Source organism: Prinia subflava, chromosome 2 (assembly GCF_021018805.1).
Source record: "Prinia subflava isolate CZ2003 ecotype Zambia chromosome 2, Cam_Psub_1.2, whole genome shotgun sequence".
Lineage (NCBI taxonomy): Eukaryota > Metazoa > Chordata > Aves > Passeriformes > Cisticolidae > Prinia > Prinia subflava.
Window position 1 is genome coordinate 14,112,947 of NC_086248.1, and position 20,712 is coordinate 14,133,658.

A 20,712-nucleotide genomic window follows, 5' to 3' on the forward strand; every position below is an offset into this window, starting at 1 on the left:
AGAGCCCTAAGCTTCACCTAATGCACAAAGCAGCCAAGGAAAACTCGAGGTCACTTTGTCCTTACTCTCCAAGCTACACTTGCTCCTGAGAATTACAGCAGAGAATCTGGCACATTGCCATCAGGCAAGCATTTCAATTAACCTAGATCCACAGCTTCACTTCTGTCTTCCCAATGCATCCAAGAAACCATGAAACTACCCTATTAACAAAAGCAATGTTATATAGCTGGGGAGAATTATGTAAGCAATTAAGAGCCAGGCAGAGACCAAGTCCTGCAGTATCAGACACACCCAGGTATTATGCAGCCACTTTTGATTCACACCTCCTTTCCTTGACTCTCTGGTATTTGTGCTTAAGACACTGACTTTAACACAGCAACACACAGTACCAGCTAATAGTTCTGTATCTATCAGCTATATATGCTGTCAGAAAAAATGGGAAGCATACCTGGCATACCTTCAGAGACAAAAGGAACATCCCTTCCCAAGGAGAACAGTAGATATAAGCCTTTACCTACAAAGTTTACCAGATGAAGACATTTTCTTTAACATTTGCTTGATTACTTTGGTTTGCATTTAATTATACAAATGGCTGGGTGGTTTTGCAATTTTATAGCTGCCCTGTGCTAGTAATTGATGTGGTAGTGTCAGTCTTACTGAGGCTGGTTTGGAAATGCATTTTGGGTTTGAAAAGCTGCTTGTATCTAAAGCCTCTAGTTACAGTGCAAAAGATGAATTAAAAGAAAGAAGGTTAAACACTGTTGGGTTGTTTTTTTGTGGACTTTACATAACTGTACTATTTGTCCCAAGACAACACTGGAATCAGTATATCAACCATGAAGATTGTGACTTTGCAAGTCCTTCAAAAACAACTCCTATATACACAAGGTACACAACTGTACCTTTCTTCCTGTTTTCATTAACCTAAAATGAAGAAGTTTATTTTTAACCCAGAAACAATAATTTATTAACCCTTAGGCTGATTGAACACTAGCATGTGAGAAAGTAAAATTAAACAAACAAACAAAACCCACAATAAACTTATATTCCTTTTCATCCCTATTTCGTATTTATGAATCTAAAAGTAAAGAAACCCCTGTTCTAATGACATAAATCTACATTATTTTCTGGAGGTAGAATGATGATCTTTATCTATGCCCTCCAAAGTCTCAAGACCTCATTATCTAAAAAATGACTTCTTGTCCTATTTCCATCACAACAACACTGATCCACGTCAGTGCAGTGTCCTGGGTGAGTGATGAGAGTTATGCACCTTTGCCTGTAGCAGCCTGACATGGTTTAATTTTGGCAGCTTTCAAAGACTGTATTTGCTTTGCCTATTGACAGGTGTTTTGTCCTTCTTACTCTGTTGTCACAATTTGGTTCTCATTTGGGACAGAGTTGATTCATGTCACTGGACAGAGATGGTCGATATCACTGGTAACTCACTCAGCTCTTCTATCTGTTCTCCCATATGCAAAACACAAAAATGCTCTAGATCCATGAGATGCTAAACCCAAATTTTAGAGACCCTAGCTAATAGGAGAACCAACTCCCCTGTCAGTAGTGCTCTTATGTTCTTCAAATATTTGCAGAGTGGGTGTCTGAAAAGAGGATTTGCAAAAGCCTTACTTAACCAGCAGCAAGTAAAAATCACAGTCCCTTCTCTTAAAACAGATGCACCCATGGGTAGTTTGTCTCCTTTGGCTTCTTTTGCAATAGTAGTGAAAGCATGCCTGAGTTCCAAAGCCAAATCCCTCTTCTCCCTGAACAGGCTTGAGCCCTATGGAATACCCTAAGGAACAACCTGAAACTGATGGCTTTTAACCAGTAAGCCCCATTTACCAACTTCTTACAAATCTGTTGCAATAAATGTTGCCCAGTTCTGAAAATGGTCAACAGCAAATTTCCTACTGCCTTGGGAAACCTAAAGACTTACCAGCAACATTTCAGGGAGCAAACAGAAAGATGAAGGATCCAACTGTGGACTCATAGGCTTAAAGCTACAGCAGGCATGCTGGAAGGCTTGGACTCTGCCTTACAAAACATGATAAATAACATTTGACAATTCACTGCAGGGGACTTCAAAACTAGCATACACAGAGTGAGTAGGAACAGTTCTTCCTTAGATGGGCATTGTAGGAATAGGTGATACCCTGAGAGATTTACACCACTGAAGGCAGAAAAGGTAGAACTGTAAAAAGACCACAGAAGGTGGTGTTATTTTTCTTCTAGGGCATGTTAAAAGCGTTTCTAGCAAACACTGAGAGAAGGATCTCACTTTGTGAGTACTATTTTTGTCACTTAGTCACTTATAACCAGCAATAAATCTTCTGCTGCTGATTTTTGTTGAGGATTTGTGTCGTACAAAGGAATTCTAAAATTCAGGAATTCAAAGCTGACTACCGTTGTCAATTTGTCCCTGTAACAGAGTAAAACTTGTTTAGTCAGTAAACAGATGTGTCCTGAAGGGTGGAAGAATAGATCTATTGGGCAAGAATTTCAAGAAGGTACTGTTTCTACACACTTGCCTTTGAAGTCACAATCACACTTTTTTCTACATAAAAAGGGCTGTTATGTTTATTTAAGATTTTCTTTGTTACCTTTGTTTAGATAGCACCCTGAGCAATGTCATTAAACCACATAAGCTAAAGATCAGTTTTTACAAAGCTTATAGATAAGAAAAACTGAAAAAAAGAGAAGCACCTTGCCTACAGCCAAGAGGAAACTAAGAGCTTAGATCATCACATCACCTGGTGCCCAACTCTGAGCTCCTTGAAATCACCCCCAAAATTGCTGTTCACAGTAACAGAACTTAGCACAAGGTCTTTATTGATCACTAGAGACATACTCCTCACATTTGGTCTGTTGTCTAAATGTATTTTAAATCCTTTAAAAAAGCCAAAACATTTTTGATTTGCCACTTATAAAAATGAGCCAATGAAAAGGCTGTGAAGAAATCATGTTTGTTTTAGTTAATTTAGAGTTTTGAACTGTTGTTTTGCAAGGCTGTGTAACATCATGATCCAGCTAGTACCCACATATAATCCTAGGAGAAACTCAACTCATTGTTGAGTTGTTGAACATTGTTACTTCTTTTCTCTCCTAGCAAAATAAACTGCTCAAGGAGACTATATGATTTTTTTTTTTTGGTGGTGCTTCAGTTAAGCAGATCCTAATTTGTTTTGAAGACGAAGTAGTCTTAAGATATAAGTAACCAGTGCCTCTCCCAAAGAGATTTCATCAATTCCTTCAGAAAACTCATAAATGTGAGCAATAACGCTCAATTTAACTTTTCAAAATGTTCATGTGTGTGCGTGTTTCTGTCAGGCTTGAGGATTTTGACTCATTGGAGCGTAAAAGCAGAATCCAGTTTTGGGTTTGGGTGGATATCCAGAGCAGACCCTCCCTCAAGGTGGGAGTTGTTCAGCACCAGGGCCCTGACTCAGAATATCACTGAGAGTGATCTTGTTCAAAGCCATGCAAGTGACTCACATATTTACTTCTCTGACTCTCTCTCCTCTTCCTTTAAAGTTAAAATATTGGGCTACTTTTCTGACATCAGCTCACTGCCATCCAGCTATCAGCTGAAAGTCAACACAGTAAAATGTTAACCTTTCCTCCCTGAGGTCCCTCCACCTCAGCGAATGACACTTCCCCAGTCTCTGTTGTTCTGCCCTGTAACCCCTGCCCAGCAGCCACATCTCAGGTCTGCTGGAACCTGAGTTTGGCCACAACCTCACACGCTATTCCATGGAGCAGCCAACCATCCAATTCCCCACCTCCATCCCTGCAGCCACAGCTCAGGCATCAGTGACACTGCTGTAGCCTCTCTTGCCTGGTCTGATGAACAGCATCGTGTCCCTCGAAGTGCCCACGGAGCGTGGCTGTGCCCATCTCCAGCAGGGCTCATCGTCCTCAGGGGGCACGAGGGTGGCCTGCACTCCCCCAGCACAGCCCTCACTGCCCAGTTCTCCATCCTCCCTCTCACATGTAGGATATACACACAGGAGAGGGATGGATGGAGTACCTCTCCTATGAGAGAATTTCGATTGTCCAGCCTGGAAAAGAGAAGGCTTTGGAGTGACCTTATTGTGGCCTTTCAGTACCTGAAGAGAATTTATAGAAAAGATAGGGCAAAACTATTAACAAGTGCACATAGCAACAAAACAAGGGGGAATGGTTTCAAATTCAAGGAGTGTAGGCTTAGATTAGATATGGGGAGGGGAAAATCTTTACCATGAGGATGGTGAGGCACTGGGATACGTTGCCCAGAGAAATTGTGGATGCCCCATCCCCGATGTGGTATGGCCAGGCTGGATGGAGCTCTGAGCGATCTGGCCAAGTGAAAGGTGCCACCACTGCCTATGGCAGGGGGCTTGGAAATAGGTGATATTTAAGGTCCTTTCCGACCGAAACCATTCCATGAATCTCTAATTCATGCCGTGAGCACTGCCGCTCTATCTGAAACGCTGCTCGCCCACCTTCTCGAATATTTTTCGCTTTTTTTCCTGTGTGCTTGACGCCGTGGGGGCAGGGTGAGGTCTCATGTGCCAAAGCGCAGAGAGCCCTGTCTCGGAGCGGCTGCCCCGCCGAGGCCCGGCCCGGCCCGGCCGAGCTCAGGGCTGCGCCGGGCGCTGAGCGGGCGCCGAACAATGCGCGGCGGGCAGCGGGGCCTTGTGGGTAGGGGAGGCGGCCTGCGCGGGCCGGAGCGGGAGGCCGGCCCGGGCCGGGGGTGGGCGGAACGCGGAGAGAGCGGCGGGGAAAGCGAGGCCGGCGGGGATCGCGGCTCCCGCCCCTGCAGCCGGGGAGCGCTGCGGAAAAAGCCGCACTCCGAGCCCAACCCCGCGGCAGCCGCTCCCCCTTCGCTCCCCGCCTCCCCCCGCCCTCGGAGCGATGTCCCGGCGGAGCGGGCAGTGAGGCGGCGGCCGCCGAGGGACGCTCTGAGCGGGGAGAGGCGGGGGCACGGCGGGAAGCGCTCCGTCCCTCCCTTCCAGCTCTCTCCCCTCCCTCTCCCCGCGCCCGGGCGGAGCAGCGGCCGTTTTCCCTCGCCCTTCATGCCCGGGCAGCGGCCACCGGCGGCGCTGCCCTCCGCTCCCGCCTCGCCGCCCCCGCCCTTCCCGGGCTCGCCGCCGCGCTAGGCCCGCCGGGCGGCCCCGCGCAGTGCCCTCCGCGGGCCCGGCTCTAGGCGGGCCGGAGGATGAGCCAGCAGCCGGCGGGGAAGATGTCGGCGGCTCCCCCGGCGGCCGAGGCGCTGGAGCCGGCGGCGGGGATGCTCGAGGGCCGCCAGAGGAAGCTGGAGTCCATGATCCGCGACCCGCGCTCCCCGGTCAACGTGGAGAGCCTGCTGGTGAGCGGCGGCCGCGCCCGGGGGGAACGCTCGGCGGGGGAACAAAGGGAGCGCTGCCCTCGCCTCAGGCGGGCGGGAGGGAACGGGAAGGAAGGAAAGGGCTCCCGCGTCCTGAAAGTGCTTTCCTGGGGGAGGACGAAGGCTCGTCTCCACGCCTCCGGCCGGGCCACCGGCAGCGGGGAGGTGGCGGGAGCGGCCCTCGCCCCCAGGACTGTGTTGAGCGAGGGGACGGGCACGGCGCTGCGAGAGGAGAGCGAGCGCTCCCCGATTAGCTAGATCTTATTTGGGGGAAAGTGAGAAACGCCCCTGGCGAGATCTGATCCAGGGAGAGGAAAGCGCCTTGTTTTTCCTCCTAGCATCGTTCACACCGTTGGCTTTCGCGCCTCGTAATCACGGCGTGTCCGTGCCCGAAGTACCTGCCTTTGTGTGCACTGCCGGGCACCCACCGCTCACCCCCCGGGGAACGTCCCCTGGTGAAGCTGAGGTTGCTGTGTGATGTGGAAATAATTCAGGAAAAGGGGACACGCCTAAGGGAGAAATGTAACTGAGGGGTCCAGTAGGGTCACATTTATTTTTCGTTGGGGCAAATTGATTCGTCTGTGTCGTGTTTCAAGTGGCATTTTTCCGTGTGAGTGTATTAAATACAATTTACTTTAGTGAGAAATCTATGCCCCCAGGAAGAAGTGTGAAGGGGGTTAGATTTCCCCATTTAACCATCTGAACTCTAGAAAGACAGCCAAGAGACAGATCATTATCATTATTGCTATCACTGTTGTTATCATTATTAGTATTATAATTATTAGTATTTTAACTAAACTTTAGGGTCTTCAAATCTTATATTTCCAGTCTGCCCCAATATTTCCAATGCGTCCCAGTTATGAGGAGCAGAAAAAGGGGGAATAAATCCCAGTGCTTCCAAGAGTTGCCCGAGGCACTTACACTGTGTCTTTTTTTGTGCTTTCAAATGACTCAGTTCTGTTTGGCCAAAAATACAGGAACTGACTGAACAGAATGTATGCCTGTGCTGTGTGGAGAATATAGGAATTTCCTATAACATCTGAAAAATGTTCTTCCCGAGGCTGTGGTGCTGTGTTACTCCTCAGATGTTCAGGGGCATAATGACAGCCATAGTCAATGGAGGGGAGTGGGAAGCAGGGCTACATATCTGACTGGATTCAGATAAGTTTTTGCCTAGGCCAAAGCAAAGAGAGCTGCCTCTGGGCTTCGCTCCCAGCATTTTCACTTTGGTATTTTGCTAGGAAAACTTTGACCTGTGGCCAAAAAAGAACAGTTAAAAATAGTACAGTCGTTCTGAAAAATGCATCAGGTTAATACTTAACCCCAGTAGACTTTTTCACACTCTGCTTTTATACTCAGCAGCATGATTCTTTTATTCTCTCACCTCCCATGCCTTGGACATAGTTTGAATACACTAAAATATGTTTATTTTTCTGAAGAGAAATCCTAGCTACAAAATTTAGACTGGGCTGCTTAGAGCTTGATTTTTTTGTATATTTGTTTTATATGCTAGCAGTGTAGACTGCTTCATGTTGTACATTGAGAAAGCAAACCATGAGAGAGTGTTAGCTGGATTGTAAATGCATTTTTTTATAGTAAAGGTCATCACTGTTCTCTGCACTCTGTCTTTAAGTATTGTTTAAAAACTAGCAGTAAGTAAAATATAATTGTAATCAGTCAAATTTCCTAGCTTGTGCACTCTACATATCTGTTTATGAAGTAATGAACTATTTATTATTCTTATTTAGGAAATTTGCAACAGATTTCCTGTAAAAGTGCTTTCTTTTGGTCTCTGGTATTGCTTTGTGTAGTTTGACATTTATTTTGCATTCATTGGTGTGCTGCTAAATAGTCTGAGTATAAAAACATCATATTCATATTGAAAAATTTACTTGCTTACTGAACAGCTCACTTTCAGTGTAAATTACCAAAAGTGGAAATGTGTTTTCAGTTAAAAGCAGAAATACAGCAACACGAACTGAGAGTCAGGGAAAGCATCTTAAAAAGACTAGCTGGGATGCCACTATTTCATCCTCCAAAAATAACAGAACCAAAACTAAAAATGTGGAATGGAATTCAAAATGGAATTCATTTCCTTACAGTGTAAAAAGTCACAAACAGCTGCTATTCTGTATTTTGTGTGCATGCTTTATTTTTGGGAAGCCGTAAAAAGCAAAAAAGTAGCTGTTAATCTATAACACATGGTGTAAATTTGAAAGATGTGAGAAGCTGAGGTAATAAGCTGTCTTTCTCTAGATAGCAATTCCACTGTCATCAAGAGATATTTTATTCAGTGGCTCTAAATGAAGAGACTTTCCTTGCATACCTTCCTGACCACAGGATGGCTGACCACATCCATCTGTTTCTTCAGCAGGAGAATCGATGAAGCCAAATACGTAGATTGATTATGTTCCTCCCATCCCCCTTCAGGGCTTAAGAGAGACTTAGATTTTCTGATGGGATTTTTGCTATCTTGTGTGCCTTAACAGTTGTTATTAATGCCTGTCTTGGGCATAATTATTTGTGTTTGCATATCTTCAAAAAAGACCTGTGCATTCTCAATTCAGAGGCATTAAGAGATGGAGAACTCCGCATTTAGTTTGTTCTCACAGGCGGTTATGAAGGCAAAATAGAACATCCCAGAAAATAACCAACAACTGAAATGTGTGGCATGGTTATTTACCACCTTTTTTCTGCTAAATAAAAAGAAATAATGGAGGACTGTCAACTCATTAGGATAGATCAGATGCACAGCCAGAACTTGGTGGGATTCTTCTGGTTTTGGTCTGATAAAGAGATGAAAAAGGAATGCTAGAACTGTGTACTCAGTGCCATGATAGGTGTCATCAAAGACATCCACAAAGGGAAGTGGTTATTGCAACCTCCTTGAGGCGTTGGCTGAGTGCTCCTTCTCTCATTGTATCTTTTTGAAAGCCTGTTGTTAGGTTACCTATACTAAGATAAATACTTTTGATATTGTCACGGCTTTCTGTGGTACTGTGTTACTCTTTTGGGGCATGTAACAGTGCATTAGTGGTTATGAAAACCTCTTTTCTGTATGTTTAGATCATGCAGATTACTTTATAAAGCTCCCATATTTTTTATTATTTGCTTTTCTGCCAGTTGTGTCATTCACTAATTTAATGAAGTGACATTTTTATGTGTACTTCATGTACACATGGATGATAGCACTTAATGGCATTTGACCTTTGATGATCCATAAGAAACCCTTCTATAAATACATTCCTACCAAATAGTTCCGAGTTGACAGCTAAATTTAAGGAGAGCTTAACTGTGCTCAAATACATTTAGGCATTTATGATTTTGCATATAAGCTCTATCTACAGTATGAACTGAGTTATTTTTGATAGCATTTATTACACATGTAAGGGTGCGTTGGCAAGTGTTATCTGCTCTAAAACAAGAGCAGATAGGTCACTGTAGGCTGTGTAAAACTAATCCAGACCTCTGTTTCCTTGCCATGTGTAATTGTATCACTTCAGCATATGCTGAACTCAACTTTTGAGCTGTGTGGTGGTGATGAGCAGCTCTGGTAAATGTTACCATCCTCTTCCTGCCGTGCTTCACCTGGGCTGGAGCTGCTCGAGTGCAGTTGTCCAGAGAAAGGCGCTGGTGTTTGCCCTTGGACTCACTCGTTCAGTGCAAGCCTCAGGGTTTTAGCATTAAGCTTGAAGTTTGACATTTCACTGGAGGTGTAGAATGTTGAGTATATTATGCCTGTTCTGCTATGATTGTGTCAGCTTTGGGAAGAAGGAGCTCTTAAAACTGTTAATTAAGCAGCGCAGCAGTGAAATTGTGAGCACAACGCTGGGCTATGCTGGAATGCAAGCATGGTGGACTGAGAAATGGAGAGATGATTAGCAGGAGAGTGCTCAAGTGTCTCAGAATACACATGCCCTAGAACCCGAAAAACCCAAACCCACAAACCAAAACTGAACTAATTTGCCATTTCTTTCTTTTTATTTATTTTTTTTTTTTAATAAAGCTGGCAGGTAAACTGCGTATTTACACTAGTTTGAACATGAATAGAAGTTCATCTACATGGATTGTTGCCATCAGGACCCTGGAATTTTACTCTTAATGAAAAATGGATTGGAGTTACAGCTGTGACTCTCATGCTTTCAATAGATGCATGTGTCCATAAAGATCTCATCAACTGAATAGATGCCAACCTTGTACCAAGAGTGTTAATTGAGCAGATCACTACACTGGGCTCTGTTAATTCAGGGTCTCCAGGTCATCATGGCTCATACAAACTATCATCCCTTTGCAGGACTTCAGCCTTAGGAACTTTCTAAGTATTTCATATTTAATAGGAAAGGTTTTTCACTTTCTGTATGTATTCCCACACATAATTTTGAATCAGCAAGAAAAATCTGTTGTGTTAATTTGAGCCAGCAAGTACAGGGAAGAGATGCAAATGTAGCAGTTAGCAGGATCTGATCTAAAATTCATTGCCCACTAGGTAATTGGAAGGCCAGATGATTCTCTGTTCTTGAAGAAATAACCATTTCTTGTTTGTTATATTTCCTGTGCTGTTATTTCTCTCTTAGTTTCCAACTCTTTCTATAAATATTCTATTTTTGATCTGTAATTTTAGAGCATCTACTGCTGAGTTAAAAATTATGATCCTTAAGGAAACGGAATTGTCTTTTGTTCATTGTTCCCTTCTGATGGATTTATATATAGCAGTATAGTTAGCTGAAAAAAGATAGTTCCATTTTTCTGACAGTTTTATGTGTTTTTATATTCTGTCTTATTCTACACTGGGATTAAAGTGTTTCACTTCTGGTTTGAGAAAGCAAAAGGAACTTTTTGCTCAGCTTCAGGTCTTTTTACTGCCACCTGAGATGCATGCAGATTCTGTGTGTGTGTATTCACAACAGGCATGTTCACTCCCAGTATTTCATCCCTGTTGATCAGATTGCAGAGTGTGTCAGTATCCTCTCATTGTTCAACCTGTGTAACAGTTGAAGAGAAACATAAATACTCCTATACTCCTACATCAAATTAACAGAGTTTTCTTCTGCTTTTATGTGCAGGAATAAAAATTCAGGAACTGTTCACTTTTCCAAGTATCAGTAGTCTCAGTTTCAATTGGAATGTGTGCAAATGCTCATTAGAACCTGTTTTTTAAAGTACCTTTTTAGTTCTAACTAATGGCAGAGCAGTGCCAAAGCATTTAGCTCTTTGTCTAGTCATGCAATCCATAACAAAAGCTGCCTAATTTAAAAAGAAAGAAAAGTGCTACCTCAGTAGCCAGTCTCCACAGCAATCAGTTGATGATTTCTTGGCAGTGTTTGATCTACAAAATATGACTGGAATTGTGTCATTGTCACAGAGGAGCTGACTTTGGATTTCAAAGATGAAAGTCGTTGAAATTTGGTAGTAGAGTTTTACATAATGAAATATATTAAAAATTAAATATGTGTATTTTTGTAACTCATAAGCATGGGGGGTTTTGGGGGGAAGAATGCTATATTGTGTCCAAGGTTACTTCTAAACTGTTACAGTGAAAAGCAGCGAATGTTTCTGGTAACAAATGAATTTAAAATACTTTTTTCTTGGTACATCCCGTTGGTTAAGAACAAGAATACAATGTTTATATTGGCAGACTAGGCCAGTAATAAACTTATTTTAATGAGCTGTTCACAATGTAAACACAAGGTTGACCGTAGCTCAGTTCCCCGGCCGTACCTACCGTGAGTGAAGCTCCTGCAGCAGCGCAGAGTCCGAGAGCCCCGCGCTGCCCGCAGAGCGCCGTGCCCGGCCATCACCTGCATCTGTCAGCGGCAACATTATGGTCACCGCCTGCTAGCAGAGCTTTAAGGCTGCATGCTTAAATCAGTGATTTATGTGCAGAGGGGTTGGAATATTTGGAAGATTGTGATTTTGTGAATTTTGCCCAGATTTCACTGTGTTGGATAGTCTCAGGCTGTAACAGGCGCTGTATGGACTTAGCTTTTTCTCAGTGTTTGTCTGCTACTGTTACAGCTATTGAGAGAGGGGCCTTTGTTTGTCTGTGAAGTATTATGGAGTTTTGTTGTTGGATGGACACAGATTTCTTCGTTGTCATGTGAAACATGCCTCCTGCTCAGTCTTAGCTGTATTTGTTGTAGGGTGCGGAAGGTGATAGACATGAGAAGAAAAACAATCTGCATGCCACATACAGTGGGTTTCTGATTATGCTTGTCTTCCATTAATTTTATTTCATGTAAAATACCTAAGTCGAATCTTTTGCAAAAAGTAACAATTGCTTACTTTGTGTTTTCTGTGTGCTCAGATGGAGACTAATGGGTTATGATGTTAGTGTTCAGCATTGTTACTTTAATTCCATAGTCTTTTTTTTTTTTTTTTTTTTTTTTTTTTTTTTTTTTTTTTTTTTTTTTAGGATAGTGTTCGGATGGTACAGACAATAAAAAACAATGGTATGCAGGAAAGTCTGAACCCTAATCTACTGCTATCATTTTATGGCTTCTGACAAATCTTTCTTCATTTCCAACTATGTGAAATGGAGATGATGAAGCTTTTTTTTTAGGATGTACTGGAGAATCATTTAATATTTAGAATAGACTTATGTGATTAAAAAATATGATCACAATGCCCAAGCATTTAATTCCAAACCTTGACGATCCAGGTAATCAAGTGATTACTCTATTACCTTTTGACTGTTCTAAATCATGGGTACTGATTTTGTTAGTCTGTATTTAAAGCAGAGAATTACAGGATCCTACATAAAGCAAGATAAAGTTTGGATGACTCATCCAAACACAAGAATTCTCTTGTACTTTTCTTCAGGAGGAAATGAAGAGGAGGTCACATAAAGGCATGAAAGTAAGCTTCAACAACTATGAAAGAAGAAAAGTTAAGCTTTAGCAAATATTCTTATTTTTTTAATCTCAAAACAAATAATGTTGACTGTTACTGTCACCAAATAAATAAATAACTAGAAGAAAAAATGCTTAAGTTCCACACTTTCTTCCAAATGCTATTTAAAGTTTAACTAAAATCTTGATTACTATTTAAAGGCTGTAACACATCATTGTTCTTTGTTCATGTCCCTGCTGTTACAGGTAGCCGTCCAAAGTCTATAGCTTAATTGTTGATTAAATATCAAACATAATTCTCTCAACAGCATAGATTTACCCTAGTATGGAATATATAGAGAGAAGGATCTTCAGGTGTTCTTTGGGAATTCCTTTTTATTGAATGAGCTCTGAATTTGGAAATCTGCTTGTATTTGTTGCTACTATACAACATGATTCACCCTCTTTATTTTTCTTTTGTTTGAAATAAAGAGTGCTGCATTGCTAAATTCAGTACACAGTACTGTGTATGTGCATACTTTCAAAGAGATTATGCTCTGGAAACAATAATAGCACAGGTTTTGGTTGAGAGGTATACAAACATTTGGCTTGCCTGTGCTATGAAAATGTTCTATTTCATGCAGAAAATAGTTTTAAACTGGTTTTCCTTGTGGTTTCTGAAACTGGTTTGTTCTAGTCTCTGTTTTCAGTTTAGTGTTGATTATGTTAAGTGCAAGGGAGACAAGCCTTGTCATTTGTTGCGTGTTTAGGACACAGATTTTTATTTGTAAATGACTTTTAGCACCATCTGCTATATAAGGAGGGCGATATTATGATAGGCCTGTAGAATGTCCATCTAAACTCACTGGAAACAAGCTGCAGTAAATAGATAAAAGATCTTATGGGGTTACTTAATATTGGTTGCACCCCGTCTTGCACAGTTTTATACCTATGCTTGACTTCTGAATTGGGGTATTTTTGTGGAATTTTAAACTTTTGTGATAAAATAAACATGAAGTCTTTTTATTTAGGAAGAGAATTATTCCTTCTAATAGTTTAGGAAAATGGAGAAGGGCAGGAAGCAATATCATGTTGGAAGCTGTTGGTTTAGTGAGTAATGAAAACCTTTCCAATGCTGGGGGTATGCATGCACAATCTGTTTTCTTTAGGGAACATCTCGGGACCTCCTCCTCCAACAGTAAAATTAGCCCACTTAGGCATTAAGCCATAGTTTTTATTTCTTGGCCTGTTCAATTTAATGACCTCTTTAGGGTGTATAAACCTGGATTATAAAATACCTCCCCCCCCTTTTATTTTATGATCTTTTATATGAAAAATGACTGAGAACAACTGCTTGAATTACTCATCTGGCAAGGAGGTACTGACAGTTTATTATTGTATTGCAGCTGCTGCTATTAATTTAAACATTATTCTGTTTTAATTTTTTTTGTCTGTGAGCACAAAATAATAATTCTGTTAAACTTAAGACTTGTATCCATGCTGGTATTGCAAGCACTTGAACTGAACTATAGATCTGATAGGGAAAGCTGAAAATAGCTGCACTAAAAAAAATCCCATTACTAAATTGTTAGGTTTTGTGAAACCATTTTTTAAATCACTTTCAAGTTCATTTTTCAGTATTAGTTTAATTATATGCAATGCACTTCTTTTTTATTGTATTTTTAAGTTATTTTCTTTATTCCCCACTTGTCATCTTCTCAGAACTGAAGGATTTGTCTTGACTCTGCAAATGTGGCTTTATTGCCAGTGAGGGTGGGAAGCAGCAGGACTCTGTTGTCAGAATTCTGCTGGTAAAACCTAAATGTAACAGCAAATGAGGCAGCCTGAACATTGTTTTGTATGCATGCAGTCTTCGGTGTCAGGAATATTTTAAGCTTTTATTAGAAGATAAATAATAAATACACTAGGATAAGCTACATCTCCTGAAAAAATAATATGTTGGCAATTCCTTTTAATGAGACATCTAGCTACTTCTCTGTTTTAGAAATGATTTGTGCTAGGATTATGAAGAAAAACTCTAAATATGGACACTATGATGAAGAACGGTTCATGTGCGTAGAAGCCTGAAACAGTAGCACCATGAGATGTGAATCATTTCATCTATTTTAATGGTTGGCTGCCTCTGAAGAAAGGCAATTTAAGTGTCAAAATAAACTATTTCAGTGCTCCCATTTTTTTAGAAGAAATACCAGGATTTGTTCCCACATGTGCCTTGCAGTGTTTCTCAAGTGCCAGAAGCCCCAAATGTCCCCTCTCTACCTGTGAAAACATCTTTGGCAAATTTTGACAGATGCAAATTGGAAAATGAAACTTTAAAATTTTTGTAAGATATGATGATGTTCATTACTTAAAAAGCTCCTGCCTTTATTTTATATGACTCTACTGCAGGACTTCATTGAATCAGAAAATCAGAGACAGCATTGAGCTCAACTGCAGAGCTTATGTTTTCTACATAGAATGGACTGTTTTGCTTATGCCATATTACTGAAAGAATGTTTGGTACAGGTTGGGTGAAAGTACATATGGTGATATGGTATTCATGTTTTGAAATCACACAGTCTAAATTTATGAGGGAAGGTGTGCAGTGTGTCTTACAGACAGATGGGAATTAACAAAACTGCAGTATACTTGCAGTACAAATTCTTTTTTGTTGAATCAAAACCAAGTGAATGTACACTAAAGTTATTTCTATTTATCACTGTTTTACATCAAATGGATGCTGAATGTCACAGGGGAGAGGAATGTTTTGCCTTTTTGGAGTATGCAGGAAGCATGACTGAAAAAAAGTCTTAGACACAATCTATTCCAAGGTAGAACTTTTTACTTCTATTTTGATTTCAAGCTTATTTTCTAGAGTTTATCAGAAGAGGCTGCCATGTAATTGGACTCCTTTCTTGGCACACGGGAAGGTTTGTTCTTGGGTTTATACACAGACTAAATTTCTTAATTGTGGAATTTGTATTGGTTTGACTGCCATCATGCCTTGATTTTTTTTTCTCTTGTGTGGAATCTTAGCACTGTTAGATCAGTTGTCCTCTAAAATGGAAGTGGGGGAGGAACAAATGTGCTTGAAACTGTAATATATAGGGTCACTGATGCTGAAAGTACACATGGTTTGTGAGAGAAGCATGACATTTTTATCTTCTTTATGTTTGATTGCATGTAAAACAGTGATGAAAACATCGTTACTGTAATAAAATGTGGCTGTCATCTGTAAGTTTGTATCTGATAACAGTACCTCAGGCTGTGTCAGGGTTCTCCCCTGTAGCTGGTGTGGGGTTGCCTTGTCCCTGGTGGGAAGGTCCTGGCCCAAGGTTGTCCAAAAACATCGCTGTGGTTACAGCGAGGGGCAGGAGGCCTCACACAGAAGTTCAGGTGCTGCTGTTGTTTCACAAAAGGATTCACAGAGTACCCTCTCAACTCAGAATATTCTGTGTATCCATCCTTCTGTGAATCTGTGATTTAAGTCAAAACCAGCAGAATAATCAGCAATTTAGGCTTAAAATGAACCTTGCCAGGGCTCAGAGTGAATGATGGCCACATGTGTAGTAGCAAGTGAAACAAGAGCAGCACCAGTTATCTCATGTTATTTCTCATCAGTTATCTCTGTGTTATTTCTGAAAATGCTGGTCTTTGAGTAAATGAACGTATCCCTATTCAGTAATCCATTTTTTCTATGTCTGCACTCCTTTTGACAGTGAGATGTATGTAGATAGTTGGATGCACATTTTCCATGTAGGGTGATAAGGAATGACAAGAAACTCAAATTATTCAGGGACCCAGTTTTGTCTAGAATGGCCTGAAACACCAGGGCCATGCTCTTACCTACTCAATGTGCAATAAAGCTGTTAATCTGTTTTTTGTTGATGCAAGGACTTTGTATCCCCAAATTTAAATTTTACTTTAGTAGTGATCTCTGCTTGCTGTTGGGTAGTGCCATGCTGTTGTGGCTGTCCTGTTTCTGGTAGGTCATGGTTGTGTGCTTTCCACCTGTGTATATTCATATAGGATGTGTGTAGAAATCCTTTACAGGAGACTCATGTATATTTTTTTTCTTCTCCACAATCTTAGCCAAGTGCATACACTTCTTCTGACCTTAATGGTCTTGATGCACAAGTTTTTTCTTCAAATGTAAAAAATGTGATTCCTTGAGGAAGCAGCTGATGCAGATGGCTCTTGTGGGGACTAATCTGCTCAGGTCTTAGGTCAATATTTTCTTGCCTTTCTATACAAGAATCACTTGTTGCCAAAGCTGAAGGAAAATTTAGGAAACATCAAGTTATTGTCTGTGGGAAAACTGTTCTCCACTTATAACACCATGAGGAATTTGAAATCTACTTTCTATTTTGCTTTGCTTTCTCAAGTAATTTAGGATATTCACTTAGCCCTGAATTTCTTGCCACATTTTTATTTAACAGTTGTGGGGTTTTTTCATTCTTTGTATTCCAAAGACATATTTGCTCAAAAAAAGGAAAATGATTCTAGTGGAATAAACACAGGCTAAATAAACTGAAAAATAGTAATCTGTTTTAAAATCCTCCTTTTGCTACCATAATCTCAGCTGATATTTTTAATATCAGTTTGTAAACAAATTCTGATGGAGTTACAATTTAACTGTCTCAATGAAGGCAGTCCTGTGTATCTTCTGTTAGATGACAAAGTGAAAAGGCAGGATTTCATTGCCTGCATTTAGGAAGATAATACCATTACCTTGCAGAGCTGTTATCAGTTGGAAAGAATCATTTATATCTGGTTCACATTTTGCAGTGCCCAGGAGTCTTTGCTTGTACTAACTTTACCTGGAAAAGGCTGTGAAGTAGTCCTACCATTCTGAAGATACAACGTGCTTCATTGCCAGACTGAGAGACCAAACTTCCTGAGGATGTGGGTTCCTTTGTGAAGATCTCTATCAGCCGTAGACTAAGATGCTGAATGTCCATGGGGGTTGAGGGAAGCCTAAAAATGCTGTAGGATGCTGGTTCTGAATTACTTCTAAGAAGCAGAAAGAAGTGAGATTTTGCAGGCACAAACTTAGTAAATAGGGGAGTACTGTTCTTGGGTCAGTGAACTCTGGTCTGTAATGTGGATGTAAATGCAGCATATTGTATTGTATTAAGACAAGCTTAAATATTCTCAGGTAGTCTATAATGCTCTGAAGGAAGATACAACAGAGAGCGTTTTATTTTGGAAAAGGTGGGCACAGCAGAGGACAGATATGTTCTCAGATATATGTGCAATAATTATTATTAATAGCAGCAACTTACGTTTTCTGCCATATGGACTAGGACATTTAGAAGAGGAATAGACATGGTCTATTCTTCTAGTGGTGTTGATAATTGGAATGAGGTTTTCTGGATTATTCTTTAATAGTCTAGATTTTGATTTTTTAAAGGTATGTATATATTTTTGTATTTTTTAAGAGCTTCCATCATTAAGGATAGTACCAATCAAATTTTATGTATTTAATAAAAATACATCTTTCTTGGAAGAATTTGTAAATGAACAATAAAACTGTACAGTGTTAGACAAAGATACCAAACAGCTTTTAATATTAGAATAAGAAATGTTCAGAAATCTGAAGAACAGAGAAATTTTTCAGTATGAAAAACTAAGCCTCAGTGATCTCGGAAACTTTTAAATCCCTGTCTTCCTCCTTTAGTAGTTACATGAATCCATTTAAAAACAAATGGTTAACACAAATAGTTTCACTATCAGTTAAAGCTGTAGCTCCACCTGCTTCCCTGAGGCACCACCTTGGTGCTGACACAATATCTGTGTTGTGAATTGCCTTGAGTACCTAACCTGGATTAAAACTAGCCTGAATCATTTTCTCACCTAATCCTGGCAGATTTGCAGAATGATCACCAACCATTTAAGTTTAACAAGGACAAGTGCTGGATTCTGTACCTGGGATGGGGCACCCCCAGTTGTGTGTATAGACGGGAATGAAACGCTGGAGAGCAGTGCCACAGAAAGGGACTGGGGGTCCTGGCTGATGGAAGCTGGACATGAGCCAGCAGTGCCCTGGCAGCCAGGAGGGCCAGCTCTGTCCTGGGGACATCAGGCACAGCATGGCCAGCCTAGCAAGGGAGGGGATTGTCCCCTCTGCTCTGGGCTGGGGCAGCCTCACCTCGAGTGCTGGGGGCAGTTCTGGGTGTCACAGTGTAAGAAGCACATGAAACTATTGAATGTGTCCAAAGGAGGGTAACAATGATGGTGAAGGGCCCTGAGGGGAAGCGTGGGAGGAGTGACTGAGGTCACTTGGTCTGTTCAGCCTGGAGAAGAGGAGACTGAGGGGAGACCTCACTGCAGTTACAACTTCCTTGTGAGGGGAAGAGGAAAGACAGACACTGATCTTTTCTCTCTCAAGGCCAGTGAAAGGACTAGAGGAAACAGTATGAAGCTGAGTCAGGGGAGGTTTAGGTTGGGTATCAGGAAGATGTTTTTCATCCAGAGGGTGGTTGGGTACTGGAATGGGCTCCCCAGGGAAGTGGTCACAGCACTGGCCTGGCAGAGCTCAAGGAGCATTTGAATAATCCTCTCAGGCGTATGGGGAGTTTTCTGGGGAGTCCTGTGCAGGGCCTAAAGTTGGACTCAGTGATTTTTGTGGGTTCCTTCCAACTCAGCATATTCTATGAGTCTGTGAACTATCACAATAACATAAAAAACTCCAAACAACCCACAATCCTGAACATTTCCAAAGCAAACTAAAAAATCCACAGCATATCTCCTTTATTCAAAGAGCTTGGTTCCAAGTGGATGGTGGGTTTATTGATTAAAAATATGAAACCTACTTTTTCTGAATGCAGGCCATCATCTTCATGTCTTACCACAGTGCTGATATTGAAACTTTGAAGAGAGCATGGGGCCAAGAAAGTAATTTTGTGTACTGCTCTGCAAATACTGTAGCTTCTTTCAGGTTGTAGAGAACTTCAGTTCAGCTAGAATATGCTAATATAAACTTAGGAGAAAAGAGAATGAGAATAAAAGAATGAAATAAATTCTGCTATCACAATCGGGTAATATCACTGTCTTACTAGTCTGTGTACAGAGAAAATCATAGAAACTGGAAAGGGTTTCTTTTCCAAAAAAACTAGTGAAAAGTCAATTCCAATTAATACTTGCCTGTGTTTGATTTAGGTAATTTAAATGGATTTTGTGTGCTTTAGTCTATTGCTTTAATCTGTTCTTTCAGGAAAAAGCAGGAATCTGTGAGTAAACATGCTTGTTTTAAAGATAAATACTGGCTCATATTTTCTTCTGGAAATAGTGGAATCCATCAACATAAGAATTGCCAAAATGACTAATTTCAGTTGTTAACTGCCAGTGATTAGCTAAAAGTTGTTCTTAGTGCCATGTTATTATTGCTCCATCTCCAAAATGTGGGTTCTGTTATACTGGCACAAAGCAGACTGATACCACTGCAGCCTGCTTTGATACCTGACTGAATTAAATTGTATAAATAGTAATTTGACCTTACACTTATGCAGTTTTCTGATGTTATACTCTTACATCAGAGCAACGTCATCAACTACATCAGTAGTGTTAGCATTGAGACAAGGTTGTTTAAAGAAAAAAGGTATTTCAACCAGTGTCTCAACATCCTCACTGTAAAGAATTTCTCCTTTTGTCCTTTATAAATCTACGATCTTTGAATTTTAAAATGTTACCCTTTGTCTTGTCACTACAGACGCTGCTAAAAGGTCTCAGTCTTTCCAATTAGCCCCCTTTAAGTATTAAAAGGTCGCAGTAAGGTCTCCCTGAAGCCTCTTCTCCAGGCTGAACAAAACTGATTCTCTCAGTCTTTCCTCATGGGGGGAAGTGCTCCATCCCTCTGATCATCTTGGTGCCCTCCCTCTGGACTGCTCCACCAGCTCCCTGTCCTTCCTGTGCTGGGACCCCAGAGCTGATGCAGCCCTGCAGGTGGGCTCTGACCAGGGCAGAGCAGAGGGGCAGAATCCCCTCCCTCACCTCTGCCCACGCTGCCTTTGATGCAGCCCAGGACACGTTTGGCTCTCTGGGCTGCAAGGGCACATGGCTGGTCATGTCCAGCCTGTCACCCTCCCTGCATCCCCAAGTCCTTCTGCTCTCAATTCCTTCATCCCGCAGCCTGTCTGGATTGCCCCAGCCCATGTCCCTGACTTGGCACTTGGCCTTGTTGAATTTCATGAGGTTCATATGAAGAAGCAGGCCAATAGTTTACTGCAGTAACTGGAATTGGTATTCTTGATTATTTTGCCTGAAAATGTTAAAAAACTGTGTCAAATACAATTTATGGAGAGAATAGCCCCTTGCGGTGTCACCTCAGTCAGTTTTACATTTAATTTGTTTCCCATTTGTAGCCTGACATTGAGCAATTCATAGCTCTGTTCTGGTAACAAAACAGATTGAGGGTTGTAAAAATTTTTTTTTTCACCATTAGAGTGCAGGAACCATGGCAGGATGAATTTCTGTAGTTACTGGATCTCCTGGTCAGATAAGGGAAAGGCAGCTTTC

The 20,712-nt window shown here is 41.2% G+C and overlaps 1 protein-coding gene across 2 annotated transcripts in view; it reads left to right on the top strand.

The window, feature by feature from the left end:
- The first annotated feature begins 4,766 nt into the window (after positions 1 to 4,766).
- The window catches only part of ROCK2 (Rho associated coiled-coil containing protein kinase 2), a 95,652-nt gene continuing 79,706 nt past the window's right edge, over positions 4,767 to 20,712 (top strand). The window contains exon 1 of one of the 2 annotated variants that reach the window (XM_063424764.1): positions 4,767 to 5,350. In XM_063424764.1, coding sequence (XP_063280834.1) covers positions 5,201 to 5,350 — 150 coding nt within the window. In that variant the 5' untranslated portion in view covers positions 4,767 to 5,200. The remainder of the gene's footprint in view (positions 5,351 to 20,712) is intronic. The other variant, XM_063424762.1, reaches the window with a different exon arrangement.